At 36.9% G+C, this 16,221-nt stretch overlaps 1 protein-coding gene across 2 annotated transcripts in view; it reads left to right on the forward strand.

Moving 5' to 3' along the window:
- Window positions 1-16,221, forward strand: part of nphp4 (nephronophthisis 4) — a 154,300-nt gene that overhangs the window by 66,616 nt on the left and 71,463 nt on the right. For both annotated transcript variants that reach the window (XM_026246355.1, XM_026246354.1), the window contains exon 8: window positions 4,158-4,272. In XM_026246355.1, the coding sequence (XP_026102140.1) occupies window positions 4,158-4,272 (115 nt within the window). The remainder of the gene's footprint in view (window positions 1-4,157; window positions 4,273-16,221) is intronic.

Consider the following 16,221-nt stretch of genomic DNA (forward strand, 5'->3'; position numbering starts at 1 on the left):
TAAGAAAAAAAGTTGTTGACCCTGTTAATACTGTATTATGAACAAATTTTATACCAAATTTCAATAGCATGATAATACTGTATACCGTGATAAAAGCATTAGCAATTAATCGGAACAGGAAAATTTGATACCGGCATATCCCTAGTCAGTTACCACTATATAATTAATATAAAAGACATAAAAAATATGGTTGGGGCCGATAGATGATGCCAATTGTCCATCGCCGATGGCTGATAGACTTCACGTTGTTTTTCTTACATCATGTCCCCCATGTTCCTCGCACTTATACATCGAGCGGCAATACTTACCAGACATTTTACAAGATTATATATTTGTCAGTGGTGCTGAGGATCTGCAAATCATTCGCCATCGTCCTCAGTCAGGTCAGTTAGCTTGTTATTCAGCTTAGCTACAGCCATAGGGATTTCCTGGCGTCAAAAGTTACTTTTATCATATGAGTACATTTTGAACTTTCTGTACGAGAGAGCCCTTTTAATTTAAATTTAGATTTATTCACATTGGCCCTTGAAAACCTCTGAACACACTTGCCTGACAAAAAGTGCATTGGGAGGTTTTATTAAAAGTCGGGGGGACAACTCCTTCACGTATTGTACACCCATGCAGGGAGCCACCGCAGAGGTATGAAAAAGTCAATTATCTTTTGTTCTATACAAAAAACAATTGATTGATCTATGACTCCTTGGCTGTACTGGTTGTTTTGATACAATTATTTCACACCATTATTGATTAAAAAATGTATAATGTTCATGCTGATCTTACAATGTGGGTCCATCAGGCTCCAAAACTGGAAAAAGTGGTTTGCACATAATATTTTGTCACATTCTAAGTTTTCTGAAGCCATAGCTTTGTTTGGGGAACAGATTGAAATTGTTAAATTAAAAAAAAAAAATTTATATCATTTAATTTAAATATATTTAATTTAACAAAAACAATAAATGTAACAAAAAAAAATCAAGATATTTTTATTTAATTGAATTTTTTTAATATCTTACTCTTGCATCTAATTTGCACATGCACATTTTCAAAATTAGCTTTTCAAGACTCATCATGAAGACTGCATGTATTTGATCAAGCATTTAGAATTATTACATTAATAAATAAATATTAATAAACTTTGGTGAATATTGAGCAGTCATTGGACCAGTCTTCAGTGTCACATGATCTTTCAGAAATCATTCTAATATGCTGATCTGGTGCTCAAGAAACATTTTGTATTATTATTAATGTTGAAAACCACTCAATGTTTTTGTGGAATAAATGTTTTTTCCAGGATTCTTTTATGTTCAAGTAAAGTTCAAACAGCCAGCATTTATTTTACATAGAAATGTTTTGTAATTTTATAAATGTCCTTACTACCCCTGTACAGAAAAGAAAAAACAAACAAACAATGCAAACCCCAAACTTTTGAGTGGTAATGTATGCAGACATCTTGAATTTCACTATAAGCCACACATAAAGCTGTTTTATTCATAACACTTGAAATATAGTGCTCAAGTCATATGAATTACTGTTATGCTTATTCCTTTTTAGATCTCGTTCTTTTCTTCTTTCTTTGTAAAGAAACACAGCAGCCTTGAGGTTTTTCAAAACATCTTACTTTGTATTCCACCCAAAAACAAAAGCATTTCTGTTGAGCTCAGACTTTTCATTTTTGGGTGAATTATTCCTTTAATCTAAACACTGTCAGAGAGTTCCAGTCTCTCTCTCACTGGCCTCCTCCAGTTTAGTGCTCCATCTGTCCTGCTTCAGTGACTTGAACTCTCAAAGCCACACAGGTTGTCCTCCCTAGTGCTCACCCAGCAGAGATCCCCTCGTCCTCACCTCACCCCGTTGGTTTTCATCCCAGCTCTTTTTTGAGCACAGTCCTTATCAAATATGGATTTTTAGGTTGATTTACCCTCTTACTCACTGGATGTTAAATATTTTAAAAGCATCTTTTCCAGAAAGTATTACAAAAAGTTCCGCTTTCTAAATTAAGGTTTCTCGCGTCTGCACACTTCGTTTAATTAAAGTGCTGATAAGCCGTCGCTGTACAACGCAAATGAGAAATGAGGGTTTGATTGTTGATGTCTGCTTCACTCCATCTGCTGCCGAAAAGAAAGCCCCTCCCCCCACCGCCACAGAGTCACTGCCATGTGAGGTCTCGCAGAACAAGTCACAAGCACCGTTCCTGTGCGTCGAGAGAAGGAGGTCTATAATTACCCAATGAGAGAAATTAGGTGTCTGAGAGAGTGGAGCATCACATTCTGCCCTTTTAGAGGAGAGAGAAATTGGGTGTAATTATGGAGAAGTTAGCACTAATAACTTATGCTGCACATTCTCAACAACACTTCTGTGATGACGGCAGCGAATGTGTCTATGAGAGTGATTGATGCAAACGATCTGATGCCGACCTGCCAGTTTCTTGATGAGATGTTGGCATGAAACCCGTGCCTGGAATTTCAACACCTTATAGTAACACTGTCTCAAAAAAACTTTTTTTTTTTTTTTTTAGTCCTGTTTCAATTTCACATCTTTGTTCTTTGTCTTCCTGTATGGAAAATGTGAAGTGAACTTCATTTTGAAGTTTTAATATATATATTTTTTGTACCTTGCTGTGCTCATCTAAGATGCTGTGTACTTTTCCTCTGTTGTCTGCTTATGTAATAATCTGCAATCATTTGTTAAAGGCTTTTTTTTTTTTTTTGATTTGGAAGATCTATAACATGATGACTACAGAATGTGTCATAGCAAGAACAAAACGAAAAAAATGAAATATAAATGCAATTTGAGCAACTTACCATGTTAGAACGATAATGGTTTCATTCTAATGTTGCACAAGCATTAAACTCAAGAGAGAAACGAACCTTTTTTTAGCTCAAAACTTTTAGTTCCTGCTAAATTGCTGTTCTTTTTCCTTCAGCTCTGTGTGGGTTTTTCAAACCCCATTTGTCAAGTTAATGTGGCAGAGCTGGTTTCTTTCTAGAATTGGATTTTTTTTTTTTTTTTACGAATTTTTTTAATTGCATAAATTACCATTCAAATGTTCAGTTTGTATCATAGACTGTAAAAAAAAATATGGACATAGTGTCCGTGACATCACCAATAGACTCCTCAATAGCGGTTTTGAAGCCTAAAGTGTGCAGAGCGGGCCGTCGCCATCTTGGCAGCGCGTCACCGCGAGACTCTCCCGGACAATCGAAAATGGGCAAAAAGGCGGGAGCTGATTGCTGAAGCCACACCCACCTAGCGCGACTTCATTGTCAGCAGCGGCAATCCACCTGTCACTCAAGTGGCCACGCCCTTAATTATGCAGAACTTTAAGGCTTAAAATAATTTAAACGGATGAGTTATAAAAAAATTCACCCCCCTCACAGTTGTCATGAAGGACAAAATTAACAATTAACAACTTAACAATATAACTTAACAAATTAACAATATAGACCAAAATCATTTTTTGAACCAGGCTGTAAACATGTTTTTTTCTGCTGTAAAGTTGGGCATTTTAACATGGGGAGTCTATGGGACTGACTCTTTTCTGCAGCCAGTCTCAAGGAACTGGCCTCGGCCAGTGATGTTCAATTCGATGAATTGCGATGAATTTTAGTCACTTCCTTATTGGCTTCACAAGAGAGAGCGGGAGGTTGCCGCTCGGTTTGTATACAAGTCTCTAATGCTCGTAAAATACTGTTTTCCATTTCAATACTTTTGTTGCTGTAATTCGAATTTTCAGTAGCCAGTTCTGAAATATAATCTGATAATATGGTGCTCAAGAAATATTTTTGTTGAAACCATGATAATAAAAGTATTAACTGATAAAAAAATAACACTAACTCCAAACGTTTTAACTGTATGTATGTGTACACATATATACATCTCAATGATATGTTTCCAGTTAACAGCCGGAAAAATCATGGAATACTTTTTTATTTATTTTTTTCTACAGTATATGTGGGAACCCTATATAGGGCTTTGCAATGCACAATGGGTTTGTCTTTTCCAAACTCATAAAGCAGTGAACTGAGACACTTGTGTTAATGAATGTCACTTGACTAGTTGTGTTTTGGGTCAGTGTGGGTGTGTAGGTTCATTACACAGATTCCATGCCGAGCTGTGATATTTCGGTGATCTCATACTCTTCTTTCTCCCTCTTGCAGTGATGGACTGTCTCTTCGTGGCAGTGTGGAGCTGAAGATGATGAGGGACGTGGCTTTCAGCATCGTCTTCCAGCTCCAGTATGTTTTCTCTTGTCCTCTGGCTGGAGATGGGCAGGTGAGTTATATGCTAATAATGCACCTCTCATCATTCTTTCTCGATTTCACTCAGGTGAATATGAGGAGTGAAAATCTTGTTTAACGCTGCTTTCACTTTTTTTTTTTTTTCAAGCTAGACATTTTGCTTATGAAACCATTCCAAAAATAATTTGGGAGGACCAGACTGTTTCCTTGTGTTTACCTGCAGTCTGCAGGCACAGAATCACTAGCAGCTGTTGAAGTGTGTGGGAAGAAGTTTCCCTTGATTGATCGGCCCACTCTGAAATATAGAGTATTGTTTTTTTTTTTTCGAAACTCCTGACCCTGACCTTTGTATGTCTGAAAATTTTGGCCAGGATCTTTGGGAGGATATTGTATTAGTCGAGCACACCAAAATATGATTTTTATTTCCTGACCTGCCTCGGAGAAACTGCACTAATGAGTCCTGAGACCCTTGTGTATTATACATTATAAACACATTCATCATCATTTTCATCATCAAAACATTAGAAACCGTAATTGTCAGTAGATATAGTAGTTCAGAACGTTTGAGACCTCCAGTCCAGTGGAGTCCAGGGAACTTCTGTGACAAGACTCAACTACTGTACCCCCAAGCCCACAGGGATGGAGGAGAGTTTGCCTTTTCTGTTTAGAGCTCTTTCTAATTGAGAATGGATCTGAGATAACTCTCTCTGTCACACTCTCACTCTTTCGCTTTCTCCCCTCGGTTATCTCGCTCATTCTCTCTCTCGAGTATTGCCATGTCTCTCATTGCCTCTCCCTGAGGAAATTAAACAGCCATCCTTGACCAGACATTCTTAGTAAATAAACATATTGGTGGAGTATGGGAAGAGATCGGGGGGTAAAATGGGAATCTCAGGTTCCAGGCAGCAAGCACAGAAGCTATCCAATCAGGCTTTATTCATCCGCCCATTCTTTGCTCAGGGCTCTGGTTTAATCTTAACACCCTCAGGATTAGCCCCCTCTAATGAAATGACACAAATGTGCCTCTTTAGTCTATCTAGAACTCAGCACACATACGGTTGTCTGAAAACCCAATACGTCTCCAGGGTGCCTGTTTTTCTCTGCCAGGCAACACAGAAGGTTTTTAAAAACACTCGTCTCTACAGTTAAGTCATGAGAGATATTCCGCCAATTACACGTGTGGGCGGAATTGCCATAACGCGCTATGGGACAGGCGCTCTTCATGACCGGCAATATAATTTTCCACCTGCGAGGGTTAAAGTGTTGACAATTAAAGCCTGTCAGAAAACAAGACGCAGTTCCGTAGGCATGTTAAATCCTAAACGCTTGCTATCTGGACTGAAACAGCTAGTTTCTGAAATTCTGGCTTAATTGGAACTGAGAACTCTTCACCATTTCAAATTGTTCACGAAGATGAAATTTCCAAGTAATTATATGCGAGTGCCAAGCTTTTTTTGGAAGCCGAGAATTTCTCGAGCTGTCAAGCTCCTGGTTGAGGAGACAGGCAGAGGTGTTGGACAAGTATCGCCTCACATGATCTGCAGTCTCAAACTGTGCTGAGTTTGAGGTTAAAATAGGAATTCGAGAGCGTGTGTGTGTGTGTGTAAATTCCTAATGATGTTTGAGATGGCGTTTGTGAGCGAGAGAGGGAAGACAGACATGGAGAGAGAGGGAGACAGACAGAGAGGGATGGAGTAATTGCGTTATAGGTGTATTTATAGAGCGTGTTGAAGGAAGGTGTCTGGAAAGTCATCATAGTGACTAATAAAGGTGCGACGAGACTCGACCTCCTGAAGATAGAATGACCTGCCTTGCAGCGGCGTTAAAGAGAAAGATTTTTCTTTACATTTGAACAGCTAATGGGTTGAGAACATATGCTTTTCTCACCTCTAGTGTGTCCTTGATTGTTTGTAATTACTATTCAGCAATTCTGATTAGTTCTTAATTAATCTCTGGAATACTTCATTCTGATTAGTCTGCCGTTCCCTTCCGTCATATTTTTATATAATGACTTATATGCTGTATATTTGACCATTGTGCCAGGTAACTGTTTTGAGTCTCTTGTAAACTCTCTTGTGGTCTTTCTTCTCGAATATTGAAATAATTTCATCTCAAAATCATATTAAATGTCCATTTATTTGTTTGGCAAGCAACTGTGTAGCAAGCAGGATAATGTAATCTTTCGTCATGTGTCCTTAGCATTATCATTATCACTTCATCTTCAACAATTAAGTTTTTTCATATTTTTTTATTAATAATAATGTCATTTAATTTAATTACATTTTTTTTTTTATTATTATGTATTGTCTGAGATCACACTGAACAAAACATGAAATTTAATTTAAAACTAGAAAAAAAAGTAAGGATTTAGATATTATGTTAACTTATGTTAAAAAATAACAATAAAATTACAATTTGTTTGTTCCCAAATCATCATTAAAACAATAGGAGCGCATACCAAGTACTGAAATTTTAAACTGAGAATCTATAAAATGTCAAATATGCAATCTCAGACTCAGTAATTTATATTTCAGATTTATGTATATATACTGTATATAAAAACGTCATAATATATAAATATGAATTTATAAGCTATATTATTTAGTTAGCATGAAAGTTAGATTAGTTTAGAGCTTCTAAATAATTATTTAAATATTTATAATTCATTTACATTTGTCCTCAATGTAATGAAGTATGTGTGTTTATGATAATAACCATGAAACAACCAATAAAAATTATAATGCTCCCTCTCCATCCTCTGTGATCTACAGGTGGGATACTTTTCTGCATGGGTGCACTGTGATTCCCTATTAATCAGTTTATAATGGATCATGATGGCCTTAATGTTGTTTATTTTTCCCTTTCTCCTGGAGTCATAAGACAGGACAGATCATGCATTTACTTTTTCACCAGTAGGTGGAGCTGTGTAACTCATAAACCGTCTCAGAAAGAGAGCGGAGTGTACACACTATTGCAATCATACCGTGTTGACCACTATTTACTGCACCCCGTCTCTCAAATTGCTCTCATAATATGGTCTGAGAGATTTGCTGAATGGAGCAACATAGTCGGCCAGTAATTAACAAATTGACTACAAAACAGACTGCAGTACCTCACTTTCAAAGGACGCTTCCTAGAGCTCCGAAACTCTGTCTGACAGACTCAGACTTAAGTTTGAGGAATTCTGAAGTGACGGTTTCATGCTTGTGTTTTGGTTCTTTTACTCTTTCCTTCGTAGGGTTCGGTGGACCTGTACTCACATCCTTATCAATGTGCCCATGGAGAAAGTGAAGGAATAAAAGAGCTGAAAAAAAAAATACCTAGAGGGATGACAGTTAGAAAGACTCTTTGGCAAGTAGAACAAAGTTGGAATGTGTATGTGAGAGGGATATAAACTCAAGCAGCTCTGTGAACCTCTTCCCATGCAGCTGCATAGGGAGACTGAGGGCCGAAACCACAGTTGCGTATTGATATTTCAAAACCCTGAACCTCCCACAGTGCATCTTAACCAGCTGCAAAATGTGCTGAAAGTGCCCTGCGCCTCGAGCATTTAAATGAAGTTATTGTCATTGTTTTCTTTGCAAAAGATACATGCAGGTTGTGGCATCCTTCACAAACTGCCAGTCCAAACCAGCCTGCATTGTGATGTGTAAAATAGCATTTTTGGAGATGTTTGTGTTATTTTATTATATTCTCATACTGAACTTTTACTGAAACAAATGCTAAAACAGCGTTGACATGTAGCATGTGCAGATAGACAGCGCTATCAGAGGAATCAGTTCAATCAGTCAATTCCCACTGCGGAACTTTGGTGTAGTGTACTTCAGATGAGAGAGAGAGAGAGAGAGAGAGAGAGAGAGATGAACTGCTCACTTGGCATGATCCGGTTTGACTCAGCACAAAGAGACTTGTAGTACTAAATCTCTAGCACAGAGAATCTCAATCACCCAAACCTCTGACCTAAAAACACCATCTCTATAATCTTTCTTTTTTCTGCATTACACTGATCACATTTTTCTGTCCTTTAGTAACCTATATATACAAATTCCTTTCTAAAAATCCTCATCAAGATCAGCTGATTGACACAAGAGGTAGTAGTTTCATTAAGAGCCGACTTGGGCTGTAACAATCGTGACTGATAATTGAATAGTTGTAAATTAATTAATTTTCATTTGTACATGTTTCAACATTTCTTAACTTTAACTATACATTTTTTTTTTTCTAATTTTTTGATACTTTTTTATGGAACCCAGTCAAACATTATATTACATTACATTACATTGTGTTAATGTTTCATTTATATAGCGCCTTTCCCAGACTCAGTGACGTTTTACAAAAGCAGTAATATAACAGATAGACATTTTACAATTAATTCAGACAGAATTAATTCAATTAAGAGGACAGTAGACCAGTCCAGAAACAAAAGCGATTGCAGTTGCATATCATGATACAGTCGAGTACAAAAGCAGAGCCACATAGCATAGAAATGAGTAAACTTTGGATATTATAAACAAACGGACAAACATACTGCAAAGAGCAGTAAATGCAAGACACATACAGTACACGTAACAAAAATACTTCAAGAAAGCATTACAACTGGTAGTACAGGAGTTGAAAAGTTTTTAAAGAAACCTAATTATGACTGGTAGTATGGGTAAACAAGTAGGCTTTAAGTTCAGAGAGTGAGGTTATTGTCCTTAGTGCCAGTGGTAGACAGTTCCGTAGTTTAGGAGCAATGACAGAAAATGACCTGCCGTCCACTGAAGAAAGACAAAATCTTGGTACAGTAAGAAGATGAAACCCTGAAGATCAAAGTGATTGAGTTGGAATGTAAGGAGAATGTTAGGAGAAAGTAAGTCAGAAAGGTAACAAGGAGCATAGCCATGAGTGATTTAAGGGTACGCAGAAGAATTTTGTAAATAATGCGAGATGACACCGGTAGCCGGTGGATGTTGAATAAGATGGGTGATATGAGCACATTAAGTGTGGGTTAATATTCTTGCTGCAGAATTTTTGAATTTATTGTAAGCTGAAAGAAACAATCGTCAAAAACACTTTATATGCTTAATTATCTGTAATTATAAATGCATTGTTGTTAGTGATTGTGGGTTTTCATTTTTCAAGGACTTGGTAAGAAAGAATAATCCAATACAGAAAGTTCAAAATTAGTTTCTGGAATTGTATTTTTAATTGTACCATATGTAAAGTAAAGGTACTGTATTGTCACTGTAAACTTGCTACTCAATTACAGAAGGTATATACTTTAAAATAACTATTTGGCCATTACATGATACATATATTTTCAAATAATATATGCATCACACTGAATGTTTAACCTTTTTTTCATGTAGCCTTAAAAAATAGTTGCCTGCTGATATTGAAATACAATATATGTGACCCTGGACCACAAAACCAGTCATAAGTCACTGGGGTATATTTGTAGCAATAGCCAAAAATACATTGTATGGGTCAAAATTATAGATTTTTCTTTTATGACAAAAATCATTAGGATATTAAGCAAAGATCATGTTCCATGAAGACTACTGTAAATATATTAAAACTAAATTTTTGATTAGTAATATACAGTATTGTTCAAAATAATAGCAGTACAATGTGACTAACCAGAATAATCAAGGTTTTTCGTATATTTTTTTATTGCTACGTGGCAAACAAGTTACCAGTAGGTTCAGTAGATTCTCAGAAAACAAATGAGACCCAGCATTCATGATATGCACGCTCTTAAGTCTGTGCAATTGGGCAATTAGTTGAATTAGTTGAAAGGGGTGTGTTCAAAAAATTGCAGTGTGGCATTCAATCACTGAGGTCATCAATTTTGTGAAGAAACAGGTGTGAATCAGGTGGCCCCTATTTAAGGATGAAGCCAACACTTGTTGAACATGCATTTGAAAGCTGAGGAAAATGGGTCGTTCAAGACATTGTTCAGAAGAACAGCGTACTTTGATTAAAAAGTTGATTAGAGAGGGGAAAACCTATAAAGAGGTGCAAAAAATGATAGGCTGTTCAGCTAAAATGATCTCCAATGCCTTAAAATGGAGAGCAAAACCAGAGAGACGTGGAAGAAAACGGAAGACAACCATCAAAATGGATAGAAGAATAACCAGAATGGCAAAGGCTCAGCCAATGATCACCTCCAGGATGATCAAAGACAGTCTGGAGTTACCTGTAAGTACTGTGACAGTTAGAAGACGTCTGTGTGACGCTAATCTATTTTCAAGAATCCCCCGCAAAGTCCCTCTGTTAAAAAAAAGGCATGTGCAGAAGAGGTTACAATTTGCCAAAGAACACATCAACTGGCCTAAAGAGAAATGGAGGAACATTTTGTGGACTGATGAGAGTAAAATTGTTCTTTTTGGGTCCAAGGGCCACATGCAGTTTGTGAGATGACCCCCAAACTCTGAATTCAAGCCACAGTACACAGTGAAGACAGTGAAGCATGGAGGTGCAAGCATCATGATATGGGCATGTTTCTCCTACTATGGTGTTGGGCCTATTTATCGCATACCAGGGATCATGGATCAGTTTGCATATGTTAAAATACTTGAAGAGGTCATGTTGCCCTATGCTGAATAGGACATGCCCTTGAAATGGTTGTTTCAACAAGACAATGACCCAAAACACACTAGTAAACGGGCAAAGTCTTGGTTCCAAACCAACAAAATTAATGTTATGGAGTGGCCAGCCCAATCTCCAGACCTTAATCCAATTGAGAACTTGTGGGGTGATATCAAAAATGCTGTTTCTGAAGCAAAACCAAGAAATGTGAATGAATTGTGGAATGTTGTTAAAGAATCATGGAGTGGAATAACAGCTGAGAGGTGCCACAAGTTGGTTGACTCCATGCCACACAGATGTCAAGCAGTTTTAAAAAACTGTGGTCATACAACTAAATATTAGTTTAGTGATTCACAGGATTGCTAAATCCCAGAAAAAAAAAATGTTTGTACAAAATAGTTTTGAGTTTGTACAGTCAAAGGTAGACACTGCTATTTTTTTGAACACACCCCTTTCAACTAATTGCCCAATTGCACAGCCTTAAGAGCGTGCATATCATGAATGCTGGGTCTTGTTTGTTTTCTGACAATCTACTGAACCTACTGGTAACTTGTTTGCCACGTAGCAATAAAAAATATACTAAAAACCTTGATTATTCTGGTTAGTCACATTGTACTGCTATTATTTTGAACAATACTGTACATAGCTAAGAACTTCATTTGAACAACTTTAAAGGTGATTTTCACAGTATTTAGATTTTTTTGCACCCTCAGTTTCCAAATATTCAAATAGTTGAATCTTGGACATATATTGTCATATCCCAACAAACCATACATCAATGAAAAGGTTATTCATTCAGCTTTCAGATGATTTGTAAATCTCAGTTTCGAAAAATTTACCCTTTTGACCCTTATTTTGTGGTCCGTGGTCACATATATACATCTTCATGACTAGATAGTCACAGGTGAGTTTCTATTTAATAAACATGTTAGGCTTCTCTATAGATGTGAGTCACTCAACCAGAGGTAACTGTTAATTCTGTCAGATCATCCATGCTTATCAGGTTAGCCTGTCTGGTTTCGTCCGTTAAAGTTATCCTTTTCAAATAACAATTTCGGCCCTAGACAGTGAGTGACCTTACATATGCAGGTAAAAAATATTTTTTCCAGTCATAAAAAAAAAATCTTTCTGCCTCCACCTAAGCTCCGCCTACAGAAAAATTTCACAATGTTTACTAAAAGAAAAGGGGTCTATAATCCACAAACTTATGTAGATTTAAAATAAAAATATAAATAAATACAAAATAAATAAATGACATTTATTTTTTTTGTTCATTATATTCTAAATGTTATAAAAAACATATCTACAAACCTATAATAAGGACTAAATAAATAAATGTGATATTTGACAATAATATAACTTTATACCCAAGACGTGCTCTAAGGATAGTTTGGTCTGTTTCAGATTGCTTAAATATATACAGTTTATTAAATTTCTTTATTCTCTTATTATAGGCAATATGTGATTTATAGGAATTTAATATGCACGTTGATTGCTCTTATCTCTAATAATGATGGTCAGATGATAACATAGTAATCGTGACAGCCTCAGCGCTGCTTTTGTCTCAGTCATTACCATAAACTCTTCTATTCTGCTCTCTATCTTTTTCTTTGCTCTGTCTGTCATTCTCCGCTTGAGTTGCAGCTGTACAAGACTGACAACTGATCCCCTGCACAGATAGCTGGTCTGTCAACACCAATTTTGCGACGAGGCAGCTCGAACAAGACCCATGTTCAGCCTGAAATGCTGCTTTTAACATTTCTAGATGAGCTTCTGTCAGTTTAGCCACGCTAATGTAATAAAGCGTTGCGTGATGCTGAGGGACAGGCCAGCTTCCGGGCGATGTGGGGTTTTGTTGCCGGTCCTCTGCTAGCTGTGACTCATGGATAATGGAGAACGAGCCAGAGACTGAGACTTTCCCGTTCCTGTCCCGCGGCCAGTAGATAATTTGTGTTACAGCAGCTTTCATGCGAAGACACTGATGCTGGTGTGAAAAGGGGCTTCTCCTCTGAGGCCTGGAGGAAGGGTGAGCAGAGTCGTCATGTAATTGTATTTGTAGTAACGAATGCAATGGCAACGGGTCCTGACATGCTCCTGGACACACAAACGGTTTCCACTGCAACCCTGAGCTAATGATGCCCCATCCTATCTGGTGACCTGCAGCGGGCAGAAAGATTAATAATGAATTATAATTGAAACATTCAACTGTTCCTCACACAAAGCTATCGTTAGGCTCCAAAAAAATTGATATAGCACAAGTAATTTAAACTCATTTTAATTTTACTCCTTTAGAAGGTCCCTCCAGTTCTTCATGATTTGATCACACAGAATGTAGCTTTTTTGCAATCCTGCATGTTTCACCATTTAACATGAAATAATAATCACACAAAGGGCAGTCCAACTTGATGTTATTGACATGTTACTGTAATAAATATGCATGCATGAAGGAGAAATTAAAGCATAGGATGGTCTTTATGTTAAAAAGAGTTAACTAAATGCAGTACTTGAGCTGACTGACGCACACCTGAAGCATGCAAGTCATATACACATAAACAGTCAGTTTTGTTTCATTAATCAGAAGTAGTTAAAGGTTCATGAAAGCCCCAGTATATTAGATCTGTGCATTACTTCAGAAAGTGTCAGTATACTTGCTGTCTGTGTCTTTAATGTTAATCAAACCACAAATGAAAAAGGAGAATTATTCTTTAATTTGTTTCACCACAAAATCAGTCATTTTGATAGCAAAAAAGCTAATCTTGGTGGAACTATTTAGTGCTTTGTTGTTTTGAAAGCTTAACATACTGTTGTTTGGACAGGAGCTTGTGAAAAACCATGGAAAACAAAGCAGTATGCATTAGTGCTGGGCTGTTTCATCTTTTTTTTAGGAAAAGAATATGAATCAGATTGCATAAAACAGTTGCACAATGACTGCATTTTAATCACGGTCCAAACATGCATGCTACATGTAGCATGTGCAGTTTTTGATGTAAATTGGATTGTATAATATCAACATTTAAAGCAAAAAGAATGGTCAGACTTTAGCTTTGAAATATTATGCTACATAAAACATATCTGCACAAAACAAAAACAGCAGACAGACTGAGTGAGAATGGAGATTCACTCTCTGACAGCTGAAGGCACTTATGGAACATAATATGCAATAATATGCATTATATGGAGGTAAGATGAAAAGAATAAACCATCTCATATTTCCGAAGACAGTCAGTTCCCCTCAGCACTACATTCATACAAACCCCTCACCCTCAGTTCAGTATGAAGGATTTTCTTTCAATATTTTGCTCATGTTGAAGTGTGTTTGCCTGTACAGTATTTTGTCCTCTTTGTTATCAATGTCGCTGTCATTTACAGTTGATTTATTTGCCCAGTTAAATAATTAGTTATTACTAGTTTTAAAAGTTTGCCAGTCATTAGTCTATGCAGTTAAATGGAATATATCAATTCATGACAATGTCTACATTGCTTAGCCATTTGTTTGCCAGTTAAAAAAAAAAAAAATTGCAAAATTGTGCATAATTTAAACAGGTTTAAAGTTTGAACCAGTATATTGCCAAGCACCAGTATGTATAAATGTCTGAACTATCTGAAGACTCTCTAAAACAACACTGTAGGAAGTGTGAAGTGCTTAGTCAGATTAGCCTTCAATGGAGTTCTTACCATAAGGCATGAGGACCTACAAAAATCATGCCGTGAGCTCACCTGGGGAGTTTTGCAGGGATAACGATCCATCTCTGATTTGACAGCCATTTTCACCATTTCGTTAGCAGTGGAGCGCCGCGGAGGAGGATAGGCAGACTGAGTAAATTTTTTTTTTTTGATTTAGCATGGAAAAAGAGCACGTAACCGAACAAAGCACTTCAAAATCAAATAGACCGCAGCGACCATGTGGGCTGCAGCATGCCGGGGGGCGGACACAACAGTTTTCAAAAGAACAGCTCTTTGACAGCATCTGAGAATTCATGTTGATACGTGTGGAATACATTTTCAAACAGCGCCATGGTGTAAATGAAATGCGATGTGTCCTGCTGCAGAGGAAAATAAGGTGACCAGTGACATGCTGCAGGTCAAGGAGGTTCTAGGTATGATACCTAGTAAAAGTGGTTTTGCTAATATTCCCATTCATCTCTGTGGAAGTTGCTTGACTAGCCTGAGACCTTGTGGAAGTAGGCAGTTTTGTAGGTGTTTTTTTTTTTTTTTCAGACTTTTCTTCACTATAGTGAATTATTCAGTCACTTTCAGAGAACTTTTTTGTCATGTGACTTTTTTTATTTTATCCAAATCTAAGGTTAATGTCCTGTATAAATATAGCTAAAACCAATTTTAAAAAATTAATTAATTAATTAATGTTATTTTTAAATCAAGTATTTTTATTCAAATGTATTAATTTTTTAATGTTTATTAATGTTTAGTACTATTTAAATTAAAGTAAAACATATCATGTAAACAGAAACACGTTTTCTCTGCCAAATTTTGTCATTCCGGCATCTACCAGCTAGGCAGTGCTAATCGTTCAAACCTTGCACCCTTGCTGTGGGTAAGTTAATGTTCCATATCACACAATTCTACATTAAGAGCTTAACCAACACTCTTAAGAGCACTGAAGCTATTGGAGAAGAAATCGATGGAGCTCTACAATTGATTTGCCACTAACATTCAGCTCTTTTACAACAGCACTGCTACATGCTTTGGTAAGAAGCATGATTTATTTTTGCAGCTAAACCTCGCTGATTAAATTTCAGCCTCCATGTTTCGTCTAGGAAGACACTTCTTCTGTTAGTCAGTGTAACTTGCGTGAAACTCTGTCTAAGAGCTTGATGAAGGTATTACTCCTTCATTTTGCATTGAGTAAATTGTGGCCATCTTTCTGCTCACATGGCGTATAAATTATGCAATGCCGTTGCACAGCCCATATCAACTTAGATGCTCCTTCACATCTGTGGCACAACACAAACAACAGCATTTCTGCATTTTTAAAGGGTTGATGATGTTGTTTTAATTGGGATCAAGTATTGCGCATTTTTTATGTGCTTCATGCATAATTTTTATTTTTTTTCTCTGTCTACGATGTTGATTCAGTTCCTGGTTAAGGCCTGATTTCCTACAGGCTGTCTGGCTGCACTCCCTCAGTCGTGTGATTAAAAAGATGATTGCGGAGCAGTAATGCTTATTTATACGTTTTTCTTTTATTTGTATTTCCCCATTCTGTCGGAAATGTCACACAAATGTTAATTAAATGTTAATCAAACATCACACAGTAAGAGAGCCCATGTCTTCGCCATTGTACGGCTATATTTAGCAGTAGAGACAGGGTCGGTCTACGGCAGGGTCTGATGCCTTCGCTCCAGGGGTTTGCATGGGAGAGCAGGAAAAGGAGAAACAATGGTCGACTAAT

This window comes from Carassius auratus, unplaced genomic scaffold (assembly GCF_003368295.1).
Source record: "Carassius auratus strain Wakin unplaced genomic scaffold, ASM336829v1 scaf_tig00012155, whole genome shotgun sequence".
NCBI classification, from domain to species: Eukaryota; Metazoa; Chordata; class Actinopteri; order Cypriniformes; family Cyprinidae; genus Carassius; species Carassius auratus.